This window comes from Etheostoma cragini, chromosome 22 (genome assembly GCF_013103735.1).
Source record: "Etheostoma cragini isolate CJK2018 chromosome 22, CSU_Ecrag_1.0, whole genome shotgun sequence".
NCBI classification, from domain to species: domain Eukaryota; kingdom Metazoa; phylum Chordata; class Actinopteri; order Perciformes; family Percidae; genus Etheostoma; species Etheostoma cragini.
The window spans coordinates 18,640,471-18,662,920 of record NC_048428.1 but is presented as its reverse complement, the minus strand read 5'-3'; the positions used below and the strand labels follow the sequence as shown (position 1 = coordinate 18,662,920).

At 39.0% G+C, this 22,450-nt stretch overlaps 1 protein-coding gene and 1 long non-coding RNA gene across 3 annotated transcripts; one reads left to right on the top strand and one right to left on the bottom strand.

The window, feature by feature from the left end:
• The first annotated feature begins 815 nt into the window (after window positions 1-815).
• tmtopsb (teleost multiple tissue opsin b) lies at window positions 816-22,266 on the top strand. The gene is made up of 4 exons (XM_034861618.1): window positions 816-1,557; window positions 10,898-11,226; window positions 16,732-16,965; window positions 21,118-22,266. Exons 1-4 carry the CDS (start codon window positions 1,167-1,169, stop codon window positions 21,412-21,414), a joined length of 1,251 nt encoding a protein of 416 aa, XP_034717509.1. The 5' UTR covers window positions 816-1,166; the 3' UTR covers window positions 21,415-22,266.
• LOC117937568 lies at window positions 5,176-19,091 on the bottom strand. 2 transcript variants are annotated; one of them, XR_004655182.1, is made up of 2 exons: window positions 19,081-19,091; window positions 5,176-5,277 (listed from the first exon to the last, which is right to left on the bottom strand). It is a non-coding gene; the product is annotated as an uncharacterized LOC117937568 (long non-coding RNA). The 2 variants fall into 2 exon arrangements; XR_004655183.1 differs by lacking the exon at window positions 19,081-19,091 and adding an exon at window positions 6,377-6,398.
• Window positions 22,267-22,450: the final 184 nt, after the last annotated feature.

Sequence of the window (22,450 nt, the reverse complement as noted above, 5' to 3'; positions counted from 1 at the left end):
AATAAACATATTGTATTAAATATAACTTCTTCTTTAATTTATAATTCATCTCAGCCTGGAGGTGCAAAGTGCATCTTTTGGCGAGGTTGCATTTTAAATCAAAGAATAACAAAATGTACAAAGGAAAGAGTGGGGGAGCTACATGTGTCTTTCACTTTATTACATTACGTACACATTACTTGCAGAAGTATGCAAGTCGTGTCTGAAGGTAAATATGGTGCAAAATGTGAGAGCGCGTAGATGGGATGTGAGCACTTGTAGAATATGATTTGAGAGCTTGTGGAAAAAAATCTGTACTCGTGTTTTTTTGTTTTTTTTCCTCTTCAGTCGCTTTTTCAGTACAACCACAACTCAGTGATTGCAACCTCTCGAATCTGTCGCTGCAGTGTGCTCTCTCCATCACACAGCGGCGAGGCTGCGCTCTCGACTTTTGCAACACTTCTTGCGATTTGGTGCAAAACTAATTTGTACCTGTGGACTTCATAAGTGTGTGTGTGTATATATATATAGGCGTAGTTATATAATACCATATATAGTATTATACAAATTGTAAAGAAAAGTGGAATCTTGCTCTGTAGGATGGACTTGTCACACAGTTTTTCAATCCCAAATTCCTTCATTTGCAGTTTACCTAAAAAAAGAATTGTTATGCGGTGGTTCCATAACTTCTTTGCTCTCTCTCTCTCTCTCTCTCTCTCTCTCTCTCTCTCTCTCTCTCTCTCTCTCTCTCTCTCTCTCTCTCTCTCTCTCTCTCTTTTCACGCACACACATAGACACAAACACACACACACACACACACACACACACACCTTTAAAAAGGCGCTGTGAGTGATAAAAGCTCCGGCGCACCGCACGCTGGACCGGTGGCCGCGCAAGAAAAAGTGCACACCTCTCCGGATCCGGAGCGCACGGTGTGGTGCGGACCAGCATCTGCTCTCTGAATCCTGACTTATTCGCCAAGTAGATCTCGTGGACTGGATAGCAGCATTTACAATTACACGTAATTCTTCTTTTATTTAAAGCTGTCATGTGAGCGCAAGGCGCAAAAGCTGGACTTCCTCGTGCGTCTTCGCTTCTCCAGATGGGTTGACAGAGTCAATAGCACCCAGAGACCGGATGCTTCCGTCCCGTGGTGCAAACTTCGGGCAGTTGCAAACTTGGCGGTTATGCCCGGTATGATCGTTTTCAACGTGAGCCTGAGTTGTGCGCACTGTCCGGGTGGAGTAGCCGGTGGCACGGCGTCTACGGACGCATACGAAGAGGTGTCCGGTTCTCTCCCTCCTCCGTCCCTGACCCCGAAAGGGCACCTGGTGGTGGCGGTTTGCCTCGGTTTCATCGGCACCTTTGGGTTCCTCAATAACCTCCTGGTGCTCGCGCTGTTTTTCCGGTACCGTGCTCTGCGAACGCCCATAAACCTCCTGCTGGTGAGCATCGCTGCTAGCGACCTGCTGGTCAGCGTGCTGGGCACCCCGTTCAGCTTCGCGGCCAGCACCCAAGGACGCTGGCTGATCGGACGCGAAGGCTGCGTATGGTATGGGTTCGTTAACTCATGTTTAGGTAAGCAGTTGTTTTTATTTCCTTTGGCATGTAAAACCCATTTAATGAATGGTTCAATCTCATCGTGTTTTTTTCTCTTTTTTCCACTTCTAACAGTTGGAAAAAAAGATGTTACTTCCATTGCCAGCCAGCCAGTCTACTGTGTGTTGTAAATCACCTTCTTTTCTCTACATATTAACTTTAAAAAATCAAATAGAAATGTGGAAATCTGGCTTCCAAATTTCAATTTGACCACTCATAGCACTTATGTCCAAAACGATTATCTTCAATTTTAAACAAGACTGTGGTAGCAGGGTGCTCTCACAGTGAGTATAATAGCCTATACTTTAGATTTGTTCTGCAAGAGTTGCTCTTTTGCACCTTGCAAGAGTCTGAAGAAAATAACCTTCCATCACCCACAGCAACGGACATCATAAAACTCACTCCAAACATTAGACTCCTGGTGACAAAGTTTATTGGGCAGTTCATGTTAATCACTGTCCTAACAACTTTTGAGGGTATTGTGCTGGTTACTGCTGACAGGGATCATACAGTTTTTTCTGCAGACATTAATAAACAATAACGCAATGTGTTATTATTCATATTTAGTCCCGGGGCTAACTTCCTATTTTGGGGGAAGATGATAGATGCAGAAGAGATGAACACTAAAAAAAACATTAAAACATGGAAAAAGCATTTCTGATCGTATTACATAGCAAATCTGCACTTGTTTGGCCCTTATCTTTATCCTTAGAGGTCGTGTCTGGTGTTTAAATGTGTGCACACAGGACTGTTGTCAGAGTTTGCATCAAACCTGCAACCACTCTGTTTAAGGAAAAAAAACCTCTTAATTACTGCCGAGTCTTAAGTAGTGTCACCCCTTTGCTCAGAAACTAGGATCCTAATTTTCTAGTCGTTGCGTGAAGACAACCATAGCAGAGATAAGGATCCAGGGGTGATCCTGCTGTGCCTGTCAGTGTTTTCGTGCTCTCACTGAAGACACTTTTCTCGTTGGCCTACTTAAGGGACTCTGTGATTGAGTGCATGAGTAAATGCAACTACTTAAACAAAGCTAAAGTACAGTCACACAGTCTTTTCTTTTTTACTCATGTCATCATCTATCTCTATACTTCTCTCTGAAATGGTGTTGCTGCTCTTCAATCTCTTGTATTCTCCGGGTTAATAACACATTGTGTTGTTGCTTTTAAATTAGTTTTTATCTCTCTGGATACTGGTCTTGCAATGAGGTGGTGTTGTTGCTCCTAAGATCGGTTGTTTTCTCTTGGGAAGTTTGATTTCCAAAAGGTGGTGTAGCCTTCTATGAGATCTTGCTTTGGAGTCTGTACCTGCAGGAAGGTGCAGTAGGTGTTGTTTTTCTTGTGGTGTTGTTGCTCTGAAGGTTTTTTTCCTCAGATCATGTTTTTCAAGATCTCTTGTCTAGACTCTTGTGATCAGCACCTTAAATCTATCTCCGTGTATTAAATGTGCCTCATAAATAAAACTGCCTTGCCCTTTTTTCCCAATATATTGAACATTTCTGTTTCCATTCCTCCACAACTCCACTACACAGCGGCTGACAGGGTCAACAGCTTTCCAATACAATCCTGGGTGCTACAAGCATATCTTTCAACAAACTGACAGTTAATTAGTTATGAGACATGCACAATTTATATCTTATTTGCAGTTTATCTACGACCTGAGAACTTTCATGATGAATGTTGCCAGCAAAAACCAATAAGATCAAGCTTTTTCTTTCTTTCCTTTGTGATTTTATTCTGCTCTCTAAAGGGACTTTAATCCACTAGAAAAGTGTGATGTACAAACCCCAATTCCAATGAAGTAGGAATGTTGTGTAAAACATAAATAAAAACAGAATACAAGGATTTACAAATCTTTTTCAACCTGTATTCAATCGAATACACTACAAAGATAAGACATGTTGTATGAGATTTTTAAACTGATAAACGTTTTTTTTGCATTTTGAATTTAATGCCTGCAACACGTTCCAAAAAAGCTGGAACAGAGGCATGTTTGCCACTGGGTTACATCACCTTTCCTTTCAACAACACTCAGTAAGCGTTTGGGAACTGAGGACACTTGTTGTTGAGTTTTTTTTGCTTTCCATTCTTGCTTAATGTATGACTTCAGTTGCTTAACAGTGTATGATAATATTTTCAATGGGAGACAGGTGTGGACTGCAGCCAGGCCATTCTAGTACCCACACTCATTTTCAACTCACTCAAGTCACACTGTTCTAACATGTGCAGAATGTGGCTTATTCCTGTCTAGCTGAAATTAACAGGTACATCCCTGAAAAAGACATTGCTTGGATGGTAGCTTATATTGCTCCAAAAACCTGTATGTACCTTTTACCTTTAATGGTGGTCGCTCAGATGTGCATGTTACCCATTTGGGTATTTACCCTTTGCAGTGTATTCAATAAAACATAGGTTTAAAAAGATGTGCACATCATTTGATTCTGGTTTTATTTATGTTTCAGACAACGTTCTAACTACATTGGAATTTGGGTTTATATTATTCTAAAGTTATTCAAAACTGCACGTGAAAGGTTTAGAAACATACAGTTGAAAAACACCTGAATGAGTCGTTTATTGATTGAATCCTGGACTGGTCTGCTCATTGGCTCTTTGGAGTGGAGAGATAGATGCCTGGGCATCAAAGATTCATGTGAGTAGTTTGGTCAGTATTGACCAGATTGTGGAAAAACAAGACAGAATGCAGCCCAAGTTGAAAATGCCTCAGTTAAATTCAAGTTGTTTAACATTGCAGACCACTCTGGCTGATGGAAAGCATGTAAGCAACGGTGACAAGTGTAGTGTACATGTGTAATTGTTACTCAAGAAGAACAAATAGTAATTATTACATGATTCAATTAGGCAATTCAGCCACGTTAATATAAGAGTAAATTGGAAAAGTAGGAGCTTTAGTGAAAGGGAGTTACTTTATTTGATCCTTTAACATTCAGAATAGATTTAAAGAGCAGAGTTCAAGCTAGATTGTGTATGTGCTTAGAAGAAAACAAATTGATGCCTGAGCCCATTTGCTTGAATTGCATTGCCTCTTAAGTGTTTGTATTCAGCTACAGTAGCTTTGTGTTAAGTGCTTTATATTTGTGTTACAGCCAAGCAAATGTGTCACATGCAAATGGATTCCCAGTGTTCCTTTGTTGATGTATTTGTTGATAAGTGCAAAAATGAGAAAGGCAGTGAAGTGCAAAAAGTACATGTCTCTTGTTTAGTGGCCAGCCATTTTGACTCAGTCAAGATCTTTGTGACAACTGAAATGATCCATTCAGGGTTTCTGCAGGGTTTACTAAGTTCAGTGTAAAGGCGCAATAGGTATGACTTAAAAAATTAACTTTCTGTCTTGTTTGCTGAAAATGACCCAATGCTCGAGCAGAACTACATGAAGCAGGTAATTAAAAAAGAAAAGAAAAGGAAAATCAGGCTCCTCTGCGCCACTTACAGTCTGTAGTGTGGTTTGCAAAAATCTACCGCTCCCTGTTCAGATGCACCAATTAGGGTCAGGGGGGGTGTCTTACTGCGTGTCAATCACTGCTCATGCACAGGGATTCATTCTCCCTTTTGGGGGGAGAGGCTTAGAAGGTGGGTTGGGATTGGATTTTAGCAGAAAGGGGGGTAGGGTCTGAGAAGTTGTCGATGTTCAAATTATTTGGCTAAATCCTGGATCTTCACAATCCTACCTACAGCACATTTAAGACTTTTATGTACCTTTTAATACCACAAAGAATCCAACTTGTTTTACAAAACAAAAGTTTGACTCGACTTGTTATGCACATGTGTAAAAAATCAATCAGAACCTTAAAGATCATCTCTGTCCAGGATGGCTGGGGAAATCAAGTTTCACTAATGGCCTACATCCACTTATATGCATGATGGTTAAGATATCAGACTACTGCAAAATATGCTAGATTATTCCTGCAGTTCCTTGCAGTAAGTGCATGTTAAACACACTCCTCTTCTGCTGGAAGTAGTGCTGAGTGTTCTGCATATTGGTGATACTTAACTTTACCGTCAGTTGGATGGGAAACAAGAAAGTATAACTGAGGGAAGCAAAGAGAGAGGCTGAGGTGAGAAAGAAAGAAGGGAGAGGGAGACCAAACCGTCAGAGGTAGATTCCACTTTTCTTTACGATTTATATAATACTATAGAGAGAAAAAGAAAAAGAGGGAGACAATGAAAGATGATTAGCTCCTGTGCTGACTCAGGTGGAATACATAGGGTCATTTACTTTACCATGAATCTATTCCGCACCACTTTGGAGCTGGGTGAAGAAGAATCCATCCTCAGGTAAAAAATTAAAATAAAATTTAAAAAAAAGTTAAATGCATGATGGAGAATCGAAGTGGGCTGTGTTCACAGGAAATTAATGGAAAAGTGGTTGCTCTTAGGAGAAATGTCCCTGTTGCTAAGGTGGCAGACCGATAAAATAATCCATTAAACTAAGCAGGAGATACAAAATTACTTATCTATGATTATAAAATTATTTTGTAATCTCGACACAGATTTGATGTTAGTCCTTGTATGAACCATGTCGGTCTTGATAAATAGATTTTTGTCAACCCAACAATTTGTTATCAGATAGTCTGTAAGCTAATTCCATAACATGTCTATAGTTGGGGTTATTGAGGTTTTGTTATGATCCTCTCAACCCTTCCTATGCCCCTTCTACTGTAAATGTCTTGTACAGCTGAGAGTCTGTAATGGTTCTGCTGATGTAAACATTCAGGGGTGTAGGGGCAATGTCTTTTCCATTTACAGAAGCTATATGCAGTATCTTTCTAGATATTTGCTAAAACAAAGCCTAAAAATCAGTTTCGGCAAGTCTGAAGGGTTACGGTTAGGCCTCTGAAGTGATGGAGACACTGACAGGCTTTCTTTACCAAGTTTCTGACTGCTCACCTAAGAGGACCGTGATAAATCCTCTATGGTGAAATGGTCACGCTATTTAATCTATTGATTCATGTACACAGAGACGTTTATGTCCGGGGGGTTTTGTGTTGGTGAGCACGGATTTTAATCTCTTTCGTGTTCACAGCACGACTGCGGATGCAAGTAGTATGAGTATGGGGTGGTGGTGGATGTGTCATACACAGGTCTTTCACCCTGGAGACCGGGTATCGTCTCACCCATGTGGCAATTAATTTCCCCATTTTTTTTCCCTAAACACAACCATCCCATTGTTGTTGCACATAAACCCGGAGGCCAGGGATTGTGTCCCAGTGTGTGATGTGTCCTTTCCCTGTTATTCTTTTCCTAAACGCAACTTCCTTACCCCCATATAGACGATTCCTATTAGGTGCTTAGCACCACGAAAAAAAAAGGAGAAACGGAAACACATTAGATTAAAATTCGGGCACACCACCACGAAAGAAAAGAGAGAAACGTTTACACGATTCAATCAATCAATAGATTAAAAATAACATGACCATTTCACAAACTGCCATGAGACCCTGCTGGTGGTTCAGGCCCTGAGTTATTTGAAGATGTTTACCCTCTCCACCTGGGCCCTGTTGGTCCTGAGGGCCAAAGTCCATTCTCAGTTTCTTAGTTTTGCTGATGTTCAAAGAGAGGTTGTTACAAATTAAATAACATACTTTATGAACAACCATGGATACATGTGGGGTTTCCAAAACCATACCACAGTCACCCCTTTTGCTCTTCTGTAATTGTGTTAAAAATTAATGTCTTGGATTTGTTAATGTTCAAAATGTAGTGCCCCCTAGTGGTGGTATAAAAAAACCCATAGGTTATTAACAATCCTGGCTACAAATTTATTCAACCAGAATAGTTTAAAATGTGCAATAACTACACAAAACTTTAGGACATTGACTACGTATACATGCACATAATATTCACTTTTTGGCCCTGATTCTGAAGAAAGACAATATTACAACAAAACTGTTTCCATGGCTAGTGAAAATTAATATTCCACTAATATTCCTGTTAACATGTGGCTGTGCAGAAAACAATTTTTAAAAAGTTTACCAGGAGTGGAGGACTTGTTGGACCGTGTGATCACAACTTCCCTCTTTCATTCCTTCAACCGGCTTATTGGAAAGGTCGGCGTAGCGATGTGTGCCCATATCCAAGAACCTGTTGAAATCCAACTCTTTGATGATGCTCAAAAGTAGCTGTGTTTCTCCTTCTTATCAGGTCTGCAGCCTTGCAAACTGTTGCCTGGTTGGTTTGTGTACAGTGGGGTTTGAAAGTTTGAGCACCCCAGGTAAAAACTTTTATTAATGTGCATTAAGAAGCCAAGAAAAGATGGAAAAATCTCCAAAAGGCATCAAATGACAGAATAGGCATTCAAATTATTTGTCACAAAAAGTTAGATTTTATTTCCATTGTTTACACTTTTAAATTAACATAAAACAAAAAAATGGCGTCAGAGTTAATACCATGTTGCTTGGAAACGCTTCTTGTAGTTGAGATTTCTGGGCTGTCTGTCACTCGCTGCTCTTTTAAGGTCTATCCATGGATTTTTAATTATGTTGAGGTCAGTAGATTGTGAAGGCCATGGCAAAACCTTCAGTTTAAGCCTCTTGATGTAATCCACCGTAGATTTTGAGGTGTGTTTAGGATCATTATCCATTTGTAGAAGCCCTCCTCTCTTTAACTTCAGCTTTTTCACAGATGGCATCAAGTAAGCGTCCAAAATTTCCTGAATTTTTATTAAATCCATTTTTCCTTCTACTTGTGAAATGATCCCTGTGCCACTGACTGCAATACAACCCCAAAGCATGATTGCTCGCCCCCCCAATGCATAACAGTTGGTTTCTTGGTCTTCCAGATCTTGCTTTAACTATTACTGTTCCTAATGACTGTCATTTCTAAATTTAATTCCAAAAATAGGAAATTGGCATTTGAAAACCCTTTGCTATCTTCTTATAGCCTTCTCCTGCTTTGTGAGCGCCAACTATTTTCAGTTTCAGTTTTCTAGACAACTGCTTAGAAAAAGCCATGGTGCTGATTGTTGGGCCAAGGTCAGATGAGTCTTAGCATTTAAAACCTAAAGATTGACATCACCTGGTCTTTCCAGACGATGATTGAGAACAATCCATGACACTGTCAGGTGTCAGCTTTCCAAAGGGGGCGGGGCATGCTATAAACTCTGCAGGGTGCCCAAACTTTTTCAGATGCCATTTTTTAGTTTTCTGTTATTTTGAAAGTGTAAATGATGGAAATAAAATCTTCTTCTTTATGCACATTAATACAATTTTTATACCTGGGGTGCCCAAACAAGAGGCCATGAACTGGGGTAAATGCCAGATTAAGACGCTGTATACTGTTCATGTTCAAGGAATGCCTCTAAACCAGAATAATACTGGAATACCCCACATATTAATCGGAAAATGCTTTATTCAGAAAAAGGCCTTATTTGGAATATCCAACCCAAAAATGCTATTTACATGACCTGTATCAAATTCTGAATATTATGAGATTCGGAATAATAGTGGAATATTGGTGTGCATGTAACCATACTCATTGATGGGCTTATGTGTCTTATTATTCCTCCATGTTTCTTTTAGTTTAATATTTCAATAAAAAAAATCCCATGTGATTTCATCTTTTAATATTTCAACTTTTAATTTTATTATGTAATTGAAGTATCTGTTTGACCCATAAGGGGAGACTTGTGGAGCCTGTATGCTTTATCTAACCCAAGAGCATCAGTAATAACTCTTACTCCCTCTTCATCCATCTGCAAACACAATCATTCCCATTATTTTCAAGATTCTCAATCTTTTTTTGTTGTTGTTCTCAACGACCCCGGCTTCCTATCTGCACCAAACATGCCACGGTGTCAGCCAATCACAATCCCTTACTGTGCACAGAGGCACTATGATTGGGGAGACTCAGTGTAGTAAAGTGCCCTTGGAACCAGCAATTATACCCGTATGTGCTGATTAGCTCTGATTTAAGACTTGGTTACTTTAGCAACAATCCACTCTAATAAAATAGCTGAATGGATTTGAGATGTAGAGCAAGGCTGCAAGGCTGCCTGCCTCTGCTCTAATGCAAATCATTCTTTCTGTGCATGTTTGTTTTAATGTGAATGGTTTACAGCCACCTATATTTTATGTAAAATGTGTACTTTTTAGTTATATAACAACTATATTGATCATTGATTAATTACTACGGAATTTTTTCTTGATTGTGTTTTAAACCCCCAAATTTGACTTTGAGGCAGCACTGCGATCGTTGACTTCAAGGCACCTAACCCTAAACTCAACGGGGGTCCCCTTGTGCCCGTGCCCCTCGCAGCGCCCATCCAGGGCACTGCGTTCTAACCAACCTAACCATTGCCTACTCCAAGTGCCTGTATAAAAGGTTCTTAAATGTGAGAATTTGCTGTTTAGCTTTACTTAATTGGAGTAAATTGATTTTGGACTGTTAAACAGAGGATATGTTTTATGAAATTAAGCTTTAGGATATTGTAACGTCATTATTTTATTTTTTTAATAGTTTTCTGGTAAATACAAACCAAAGGATTAATTGACCATTTAAGAAAATGATTTTAGGTTTAATAAATGAATGATGAAAATAATCTTAGTTGCAGGATGTTTTAAAAAGACAAACAGGCATCTTGCTTCTGTTACATTTGTTGGGAGTCACACATGCGCTGTACCTAGATAAGGACTACTAGCCAGTCAGAAGCAGAGCAGGGCAGGCCCTGACAAGCATGCTAGTGTGAACCCCCCCAAAAAAATTGTGAATCTAATCCGAAAACACAGGCAGAACAAGCCAAACCAGTTTTGTTTGAGCAAGACGTTTCAAACTAATTAGTCATTCATACGTAACCTTTTAATTCTAAACTGTCTCCAGAAATTGCGATACAACTATCTGAACTCTTCAGGCCTCCACTCTAACTAGCTTGGTTTGAGGGCGTGCCACATAACGTGTGTTACAAAGTGACGTACAATTATGCATGTTTGTCAAGGAGTTAAATTCTGAACAACAACAGAGCTGTTTTTCAAGCAGTTCATGAACAGTGTTTTCTGCTGGAGATGGTAAGTCCCTTTGGGATGGATTTTGATCATTTTCACATTGTCCAACTATTACTTGCACAAAAAAAGAGAACAAAATAAATGAAAGGGAAAAATATTATAAATCATATTTTAAAGATACAAATGTGTTTGACTTGCTACAAGTTGAAGCAAACACACATCTGCATTAATCATATAAATGAACTCATAAATGTACAGAGACAAGACCTGATACTGAAAACATAATTAACAGCTCCTCCATGTGTCTTGCCGCATTTATGCCACAGTATTTTGTTACTGACCACTTTGTCTACACTTCTCTTTGCTCAGGCATCGTCTCCCTGATCTCCCTGGCTGTCCTGTCCTACGAGCGTTACTTCACCATGATGAAGCCAACTATAGCCAACAACAGAGACTTCGGCCCAGCGCTGGGAGGGATCTGCTTCTCCTGGCTCTACTCTGTGGCCTGGACTGTACCTCCGCTACTAGGCTGGAGCAGATACGGGCCCGAGGGCCCAGGCACCACCTGCTCAGTGGACTGGAAGACCCAAACGGCAAACAATATCTCCTACATCGTCTGCCTATTCACCTTCTGCCTGGTCCTGCCGTTTGGCGTCATCCTCTACTCCTATGGAAATCTGCTGCACGCCATCAGACAGGTGTGATACACTGCAAATGTCAATGAGAGAGTTTGTTCCAAAGAGAGATAACATTCCTTTGTTAAAAACACAACATAACTTTAGTTTAGTTTTAGCCTCCCTAAAAATACATCAGGGCAAAAAACAGATCATTCAGTTTTAAAGATTGGAAAACTTAAAAGACTAGGCCGGCTGGCTAAAATCTCCTCTTAAAGAATTACATGTGTAAGTTAGTTGCTCTGAGGCTTTGACTTTAAAAAAATGATGTGTTAATAGAATGCAAACACATAATCATCCACACTTGTATTAGGAATGTTTGCAACGTTTCAAAAGGTTTCTGTGCATAACAATTTTTACGGACTTGTGCAAAGCCCTTAATTCAGTTGAGTGAAAATCATGGAATGTAGAAATATATTTGCGGCCTCTGTACAAATGTAATTTCTTACGAATCAGTAATTTGCAAGATTGAACTGGGCTCAAAGCAGAGATTAGAGACCATTCTCAGCCATGCTGTGAGCTGAGCCATTGTACTGTCTAAATCGAAATCACAGCGGACGGGTCTAGGAGCCAGTCAGAACACTTCAAGGTAGATTTGAGGAAATAAAAGTATATTTATAAAAGCTTCAAAAGCCACCGGCATTTCTGAATGTTCAGTCAAGTACTGCACAGTGAAGGCGCACATGTTTGACATCTCAACATTTGTCTATTAAAGCTGCCAACACTAATTTATTATTTTCATGTCTATACACTGTCTGTGTGTGAGTACACATGCTTGCTTGTAAAAAAATATAAGTACAATTTGGTAAACAGTGTGGAAAACGTGATGGAATGATGTAATTTGTTTGTTTCATGTATTAATTTATAGGTATGTTGCAGTCTCATCATCGCTCCACACAGATTTGATCTTTTTATTGAACCTTTCTGAAGGTTTTTTATGTGGCAATGAACGTATTGCACATGCATAACAGTTGGTAGGATGGAAACATACTGATAGAAACTGATCACTTATAAGAACATCCTCTGATAGATTTGGATACGTCAACTCTCTCTTTTCTGGACTTTGACTTCAAGCCTATTTTGAAATGCAACCTTGTGAACTCGTACCAGATCGTACCAGATCGATAGGTGTAAACCAAGCCCATGGCATCCTGCTCTGCCTTTGAGAAAATGAAAGTTCAGATGGGCCGATCTTAAATCTTGCTCCTTTTGAGGTCATAAGGGGCAAGCATACCTCCCCTTTCTCTGCTTTGCTCACCCAGAAAAGTTGGCCCACCCATGAGAAAGAGAGAGACTTCATGGCTTTCAATCAAGCAAAGTGCCAGGCTTTTGAAATTAATTTGGTAAATTTCCCTCACAGTGGATGGAATGTTCTCCATTCCAGCCTGAATTTGACCTTTAGACTGATAAGATGGGTATTGCCTCCTTTGGTGCAGGTATCAGAATGGCAGATGATTTCACATCTGCTGGAGGTCGCCATTAAGCACCTTAAGATTGAGGGAGTTAGACACAGAGAGAGAAGGTGGCTCCTCAGACTTCAGTCTGAATAATGCCCTCTGAATTAATCAAACTGGGAAAATGAGATAAACAGAGCCATAGGTACTATGTGTTGATGGATCCTCGTTGGTGAATTTTTAATAATACTACTTTATCTGACTTACTTTGTCTTTTTTGCTGCATAGTATCTAGACAACAATCCACAAAAAGTATAAGTAATAACAAACCCATAGCAAAATCTGCAGCTCCCTACAGCACTATGGAGCATTTTACCATCTTTCAGTTATTTGGTTTTTTTTGTTACCCTCAACTTTTCTGTTTTAGTCCACTCTCATTGCCTTCATCAGAATTGTTTCCAGGCATGGCAGGCAGCTGTTAGAAAACAAAAACTAACTGCCTTGCCAGATATTCCCCTAAGAAAAAACAAAACAAAGCTTAAATGATACTGAATATTGGACTTACATTACAAACACAACTCCAATGAATAGGGAATTGTTTGCCAACTTGTTAGCTGTATCGACTTTATAAAGCATAAACTCTGTTTTTTGTAGGCAGAACTGTTACGCAAAATAAACACAAATCACAGTCAGTGTGCAGTTTCTCACATACTAATTGAGTTGTGACAGCTGTTTGTGATGTTGTTGTTTGATAAAGCCCAATTTGTACAGAGTTGTCAGCGAGCCTGAAGGCAGACAGACAACTGTCTTTATCTCACATCTTAGTTTTGCCTCATCTTGCTTGGAGCTGCATGTAGTGCACAGCTGATTTAAATCTTTAAATCCCTCACAGGTTATTAAACTATCAGCCAAATTACCAAACCGATAAGTTATTCAACTCGTTATAACAAACCTGTTGCTATATTCTGAAGACAAGAATCACTCAGAATGAACTAAAAACAATCATATTCAGATTCATTTTGTTATAACTTGATGCTTTTCTAATCTAATGCTGAAGATCTTTGGCAGAGTTTTTTTTTTGCCAAAATAAAATACAAAGTTATGGGGAGACAGAGAAAATTCTCAAGGTGATCAAGATTGGCATCATGTAGGGATTGTGTTCTATTTCTGCTGTATGCATATTATATATATGCGTAAAAGTGTTTGCCTTTAACAGCCTTGGTGTAAGGATACCTGGAGGGAAGGTCTACATAGCGTGCATGTTTATCACTTGCAGGGCACACATACAAGTCCTTCCCCGGGTTTTGCAGAATGTGATGAAATCTCTTCCCGTATGTTGAAAGCTGAAACAAAGAGAGATAGATTAAATGAGGCGAGTTTATTCAGTCCTTTAGTGTCTCCTCTCACTGTGAGCTTTATTTGTTTTTATTTGGCATTCATAAGCAATTGGTATTGATAAAAAAATCTTACAGCACTTTGTCAAGCACATTATGATGCTGTTGTTGCATCAATCTGCATATATCCTTCTGTATTATGTGATCTTTTTTTCATATCACGGATATTACGCTAATAGCTCACATTTGCAAGATAACACCGGCATCAGTACCTTTAAGACTGCAGTAATACAGTTTCCTCTCGTCCATTATTGCTTTTATACTTTGTCTGTTGTCTAAGAAAAACAGCAAATCAACCACAGTTTGTTTCAGAAGTACAAATCCCAAAAATAGATTTTAAATATCAATTTAAATGTTTTGCTACGTAGCGTATTTTGATAAAAGCTCCTGGTTAAGAATATGGGAACAATTTTTAAAGTAAATTTACAAGTACAAGTTGTAGCTTAATTGGTGATCATCAGAACCACCAAGCAACGATACAATTTAGGCGGAGATATCAAGCAAGAATTTAAAATATAAAAGTAAATGTGAGAGATGTGCCTTGCTCTGAAGTGGTGGCCATCTGATGCACAGACACACCGCTTTATATTAAACCTTGCTGGGAATAAATGAGTGGTCATGCATGAGCAAGAATTGCCCATGATATTTGGCGACTGTTTGAGCAGCGAATAGCTGTTTCTCTCAGAGGAGAGCTGGCTTCAGTGATGCTGGATATGTCTCTTCTTGTGTTGCTGAGTTTGCCACAGATGCATGAGTCCAAATGATTTACTTATACACAACTGCATAAACCCTGAATCACAATCTGAATCTTAATTAAAATTTTGAAATTATATTTCCCTATTTTATGAATATTTAGGAGTTTCTGTATGCATTATTAATGTTGGCAGGCGAGGATGGGATTGTTGTGGGTTTAAATGTCATGTAAGAATTTGCAGCTCCTGGAAATGAAAAATGTAATGGATTTGGTTGAGTTGTTGTTGTGCTGGTATGGGTTCTCTCTCTTGATGTATTGATTGTGTGTGTCCCTGCTCTCACTCAGATGTTTGATTGTCTGTTTCTAGCAGAAGAAGACAATGGCACCGTATCCCTCACTGGGAGTCTGTGGCATTGATTTTCAAATGAGTTTTTCAGCAGTGTGAGATCTAATAAGAACTATTTTTTAGATGTTTCATAATCCTGGCTGGACTAGTTAGAGTAAAGAACATGATAACAAGAGAAAACAGCAGGGGGCAGGTTCATGCTTCAAGGCTTTTTTTGGAAGTGTTAATTTACTGCAGTACCTAAAGCCAGCATGATTAAAATAACCAGGCGAGTGGAATCATGCCCCTCTGGATCACGCAGCAGGGAGACTTCTGCCATTGACATTATTGATAAGCCTTCACAGCAATGTTTAACTCTTGTGTGTTGTTATGGTCTGTGGGACCTATTTTCAGTGTTTGCTAAAAGAAACATTGCTATTTATTATTTCTAACTCAAACTCATTGGCCTTGGCTCATTTTCTTTGAAAAACATAAAAAATAACGTATTTCCAATGATTGCACACAGTACACCCCCAGATAACACATATACATAACTATTTCAAATGAGGTGTTTGGGTCCACTGGACCTGAGTGTATTTAATTGTAGGTGCAATTAAACTATGTTGTCTATTCTCACACAAAGTTACAAAATTGTTTGCATTTCAAGCACTTTCCCCTGTTCTGATTAAAGTGTAAGAAATAAGCACCAATAATGATAAAATAAATCTTGTTTCTAATTTCTTTTAACCTTTTTATAATTGAATTTCCTTGTTTTCTCACAAAAAACAAAAATGATCACATGATCATAAATGTGTTCTCACAGGGGTAAAAGGGTAAAGCTAAAGTAAACATTTATTAATTATTTTTACATAAATTGTTATGGCTATATTGATTTAAAAGCCTAATGTGGTGGGTCCACCAGACCCAAGATCATTGGCTGTGTAAGAAAAATATGAACACCACACAAGGGTTAAAAGAGTTGTTTGTTGGACATATCACCACTTTAAATAGATGGTGGGTGTAGATTAACTGATTCAAGACAGCCAAAAATATGACAAGACTCCCACGTGACAATGGAAAGATCATGTACTTTCTTGTAAAAAGTTAGGAGTTTTCTTGTTGGCTCCATTACAGTCAGAGTATTTGGAGCTGGCTTCTATTGGATGCTAGAGGAGCACTCACAGGCAGTTTAACATTGGTATGTTACTGCAACAAATAGACATTGAAAATGCATTAGCCTGTTAGCAAATTAAAGCCCTAAAGCCACTGTGGTGGAAGAATCTTTTGTGAGTAATATAACACAGGTTTTGTGAGTAAAGTTGCAATGTTGTACATTTTATGATTTATGGTACGAGTCCTATGGGAACAAAATCTAACATTGTTTCATTAGGAAGAGTAATCAAAATGTAAGAATCAAGTCATAAAAAGTAAAGGTTTTTTAAAACAACCCAATCCTCTGAACGGTGAGGGCAGTCTCTGATATTACTGTGAGTCAAAGTTCTCAAAATCTCATATGCAACTATTGCATGGGATGTGTTTTCTGCTGGCACGTGTTTTTGGCGGGAACAACATCTGGGGAAATTGTTTGTTTAGAGTATTCTTAAATTGGCTCCAGGGTTAGAACACACAAGTAGAATTGTCTCCAGAGTTTTCAGGCTAAATGATTTAGAATTCAAGCTGCTGAAACTGAACCAATACTTTTTTTTTCTTTTCCTCTCGCAGGTCCGCAGTGGGAGCTCAGTGGTGACCCGCCGCAGAGACCAGCGAGTGCTGTTGATGGTGGTCACCATGGTGGTGTGCTACCTGGTCTGCTGGCTGCCCTACGGAGTAGCAGCTCTGCTCGCAACCTTCGGCCCTCGTGGCCTTTTGACCCCCGAGGCAAGCATCACACCCTCACTGCTGGCCAAGTTATCCACTGTCATCAACCCTGTTATCTATATATTTATGAACAAACAGGTGAGGCATCACTCTTCTTCTGGTGTTCCTTCATCTTACTACCAGTAAGATATTTTTGCTATGAGGTGGTTCAGATTTATGCATCGGCACTAATCGGCCCAAGTTTGGTTCAGTCAGTGTGTGTTGTTTGATGATCAAAATCAATGATCAACTCAATGATTTCGACAAATTTAAATTAATGCACTAGTAACATGGTGTCAAAGGCACCCCCCACCACCACCACCGTCTGTATGGTAGTAATACACTGACATTCAAGCACAGGAAAATATGAGGAAGTAATCTGGTTTATGCCACCTGACGTTCTAATTGACACCACAGCAAGCTTCAAAGTGCTTTGTGGAACCTTTCATCTTCAATAAAACCATTACCACTGTCATTAGTAAATTAGTTAACTGCAAACAAATATGAGCATCACAGAGCGGACAGCTTACGCGTGACTGCTCGCTGCTTTGGACATTTTGACAAGCTCATCTATGTGTAAATATAAATAAACAAAACAGTAAAACATTGCACCGAAAATCATAATTTAATGAGGAAAATTTTACATTGATGAAAGATGGTGGTTTAGTGATGAAGGTAAGAGAAAAAGTAAAGTGATGAAAGGACAATAAAGAATGAAAGAGAGAAGGTAAAAATAATGGGAAAGAAAAGAAAAAAGTGAGGAGTAAATGAATGAAGAGATTAAAGAAACAAAAGAAAAATGTGAGGATAGAAGGAGTATAGTCGACAATGTACGAGTGGAGAAGGGATGTGATGGCAAAAAAGAAGAAGAAAAAAATGAAAGTAAGAGGAGGGATGATGAGAAGAAAGAAAGATGGAAGAAAAGAAAAAAGAGAAGGAAGGAAGGAGAAAGAAAAGAGAGAATAAAGGAAAGACAGAGAAAGATAAAGATAAAAACAGAGATAAATGAGAGGAAAGAAATAAAGAATAAAAGGAAGAAAAAAGGAGTAGAAAGGAAGCGAGAAATAAAGTAATAAATAAAGTAAGGACGAAGCAGTGATTATTGTCAAAGACGTAGCAAGAAACAGAAAAGGGAAAAGGAAAAGAAGGGATGGACTATAAGAGAAGAAGAAATGAAGAACAGAAAATCGAATGAATGAAACAAACGAATATGAAGATGAAAGAAAGGGAAAGGTGACAGACGGGACAAGAATAGGAAGACAATCTTTTTAATCTCCAAAAGGTAACGTGGCTTTGATTTTGATTAGCATATGATGTTAGTTTGAGGAAGCGATGACCTTTCCTTCTTCTCACTCGCTTTTATCTGTCTTTCTTTATGCATCTGCTCCTACCTCAGCCTGTCTGCTGTTGGACTGCCTATCTCTGTAACTAGAGCTTAGGAGACATTTAACTTTCTTTGATGACAGTCTGCTGTGTCTGGTTGTGAAGATTAATTTGTATGTACTGTGTGTGTGTGTGTGTGTGTGTGTGTGTGTGTGTGTGTGTGTGTGTGTGTGTGTATACTAACTGAACTTTCAGGACCAAAGAAAAACATAACTGCACAGGAAGTTGCACTGTGTGGCACTTTCAGTCTTCAGTTCCTCCCAGCCCATAACTATGGCAACAGTGTGTTGAGGCGAGCTGAAGACTTCAAGTGCTGCACAGATTCATGTCCCGGACCTGTCATCATGGGAATTACACCTTTCCTGCTGTTAGCCCTTTCTTTCACAAGGTCCGTTGTTGTTGTTGTTGTCTTTCCTGGAATGTATTTTTTATTTCGTATTGCTCATGACAACTTTTTTTCATTTTTTTTTATGCAGTAAATGAAAGAAACTAATTTATATGTACTCAAGTACTATTTCATTTACGTCATACTTCTTCTCCACTACATTTCAGTGGACAAATGTCAATTTTTTTACTCTGCTACATTCAGTAGTCAATTTGTTGTAATTGGAAATCAGTCCGCTTCTTCAGGACTACGTACAGCGCCGTGGATTGATAGATACGGAGTTAGGCTGCTGATATTTCAGAGATAACTGTTCCTCGGTCAGATAAAGGATCTTAGAGTCAGGCAGACTAGACTAACATATTTTACTGAAAAACCTTTCTGCCCCTGCACTCTCTCTGCTACTGTACTGGGGGATGAAGAGGTTGGATGGCAGGTAATAAAGGGACGTCTGTTTTGGTCATTTTGCTAACAAGAGGAAGGGCATTGCCCCTCATATCGTATACTGGCTGCTGAAGAACTTTTACAGATTCAAATTTTACAAACAAAACTCTGTCAATTCATGAAAGATGAACATGTGCTATAAGTTAATGGAATTAATTTAATTTAATTGATCTCTTCATGTTTCTTTGCCTGAAAAAAGCTAACATTGCAGTGAATCTAAAACATATTGGTTTCAGCATTTGAAAATGCAAATATGTACATGAACTATGTACGTATCATAAAATCTATGGCCCTGGATACCTCATGGCATTTCATTGCTGCTTCCCACTTTAGACGGCATTTATTTGTCCAGATACATCTTGTGGTGTTTATTCCTGCCAATCTGATGTGCTATGATAGAGAAGGTGTTGATAATCCACAAGAGTGCTTTTTTCTGACTAGAACGGGGAACATTAAATACACCCTATACCTTTCTCTTCTTTATTCACCTCAAACATCTCTTTCCCTTCACACCACCCACTCCCTCTTTATACAGCCACTCATTTTCTTTATCCTGGAGTTTTGATTTTTAAAAGCAATGGCTTCGCCCATGCAGAGCTCTTTAGTAGATTAATACACTGGAATTTGAGACTCTAGAAGATCTAAAACGGAGTCCTAATTTTGAAAACTTCATAATTTCCTTGGGGTAATAAAAATGAATTGGCTCATTCATGATGAATTGTCAGCCAACTGCTGAAGATTCTTAGGTAAAAAGCACCACAAACTAGTCTGAATCCCTGGGTGGAACATGCTGGGAGGAAACTACTCACACACATGATGTAATGAGATGTACTGAGGTGTCATGTGTTATGCAGCACACCCTTTGATCTGCGGCACCCTGGAGAAATGTAGTAGACTTAAAGTATACGTGTGGAAACAGAGAGTATACTAAGTACACTATGTTTATCCAGGGGAGCACGCTGCCTACTCCCAACACAGAGCAGAGAAGAAGGATGTCAGTTAAACTATACTACGCGTACATATCATCTACTGATGCTGGGTCTACAATTACTTCTTCTACAACTACTACTGGGAGTACTAGTTTTAGTGTCTACTCACATGTGAATATTTTACCACTAATACAACAACTGTTACTCTGGCTATCCAACTACTACTTTCTGTACTGCCTATGTGTTTCTGTAATACTACGACATACACTGTTACTAGCATCACACAACTAATACCATTACATGATCTTCTAATGCTACCAATATGTTTTCATTGCAGTTACCCCTACCACTACTTTTACAAATACTGTGACGGTATGACTACAGCTGCTACGTGTAGGCCTACTACTTTTAAGATAAGGCAGATTTTATTGTCCTCAAGGAAATTTGTCTATGAAACATACACATACAGTATTTGCTGTTTAGGAAATATAACACAAAATAATACCTACATACATACATGCATACATACATACACAAAATGTTACCATTCTGCATGGACACACTCGTTTTATAGTACATGCACAGACTGCCACCACCCAACAAAGTTGCACACCGCCCATTGTACACGTCATAATAGTCGTCATAACAGTGAACATAATATGTGCAATAAAGATTAGCGGCCTCATCAACATAAAGTCGATGATACTTTATCATACACTGCCATTTGATTACTGTTTCTTAGAGTTAGTTACTTACTTGTAAAGATTAGCTAAATTTCAAGCAGTTATTGATTCATCTAAAAAAAAGTTTTTAATTTGTTGAATTATTTGAGTGAAATATGTTCCATCTTTGGCTCCTGATGGAGATCTCCGATTGGCTGCTGTTCAGAAGATTGTTCGTCTTTAAATTGATCTAATTTACGGGTTCAACCAAAGTCTCTTTATTTAAAAAAGCATGTTCACTAATGGTGTCTTTCCTGGTTGAACTACGTTTGTGACCATGTGTCCTATCGGTCCCATTATCTCTATTATTACTATTGTGTACAACTGCTGTTGTTACTGAACAGGGGACAGTAATAAGGACAGTAATCCTGAATGGGTCTTTTTTGTGTAGTTCTACAGGTGTTTCAGGGCGTTCCTTAACTGCTCCGCCCCTGAGCAACCCTCCACCGTAAAGACATTTTCACGGCCGACCAAGACGCTCCGCACCGTCCGCCAGGAGAAGGAATGCCACATGTCCGATCCCGCCCCCTCGTCTGCCCTGCCCACGCCCAAATCCATGCATGAGTCCCCGCAGAGAGCCAATCGAGGGGCTCTGTTTCCATCAAATCGACACTCTGCTGCTTCACACACCCCTACTGCTTACACCCCCAAACCCAAACTGATTCTGGTAGCTCACTACAGGGAATAAAAACAGAGAAACAACAACAGGAGCTAAAGGTTTACAGAAAAAAAGTATAAGGGAGCAGGGCGCAGGTCTCCAATTAACAACCAAATCCTCTTAATAGTGAAAAAAGTCGCAGTGGGAGTCTTAAATACAAACTGGGCCATTTTTAATCCCTGAACAGGTTATTATTGCTCTGTGAAGTTGGCAAACAGAGATACACACAAAATGCCAGTCTCATCCTGTTTACCACAGGCACTGCATACACAGCAGTATTATAGGGCTAAGCTTAGTGCTTCATGGTAAGATTACACATGAAAAAAGCCACATAAGTAGGTGAAGTTTTTTGCTTGGATTAATGCAAGTATCTAACTAACTAAATAGTGTGCTTTCTTTTCAGGAACAATTTGAAGAAGCACAGCCGTCTTTGGCAGAGATTTCATAAATTGTTGGGTGTTTTTTTGCAAACAGGGCCATGAGAAATTTTGTTGGCTCAAGTTTCATAGGCAGGATTATTCTTTCTTTTTTCGGCAATAATTCAAGAACCGGGTAAGCAATTTTTCATGACATCATTTCCATGCCTGATATTTGAGGATTTTACACAGAGCATTAAAGATTTGTTGAACAATTTCATGCAATTTAGAACGGAGGTTTTTATTATGCCTTTATTTACACTTTGCTGTATGTAGGATCTCTGTCATTGGTACTTTGACTGTTATGAAAGCCTTTGATAGGGACATTTCACCACGTTATGTGGGACATCTAAGTGTTCTTGGTGTTTCTGAATCTATTGCTTCTCTCCATTCACTGGAAACACGGTTTTGTTTTTTCTTCTGTACTTTCTGCTTGCTTATGTAACGTAAATGAAATCATGTCACAAACAGATTTCACTGTCTCCATCTTTTTCTATTTACTTATTCCAAATGTCAGTAGTGTCATTTTGTCTCTCATTCAATCTATGAATTATTAATCACGCATTATTTACAGGAGGGGAAGCAGATTAACGTTCTACATTACAACCTTCGTCTTGGTGAGAAACAAAAAGCATTTGGAGCATTAGAGT

Coding starts and splice junctions, on each gene's coding strand:
- tmtopsb (XM_034861618.1), top strand. CDS start 1,167: ATGCCCGGTATGATCGTTTTCAACGTGAGCCTGAGTTGTGCGCACTGT. Junction 1,558..10,897: donor GTTCGTTAACTCATGTTTAG/GTAAGCAGTTGT, acceptor CTCTTTGCTCAG/GCATCGTCTCCCTGATCTCC. Junction 11,227..16,731: donor TGCTGCACGCCATCAGACAG/GTGTGATACACT, acceptor TTCCTCTCGCAG/GTCCGCAGTGGGAGCTCAGT.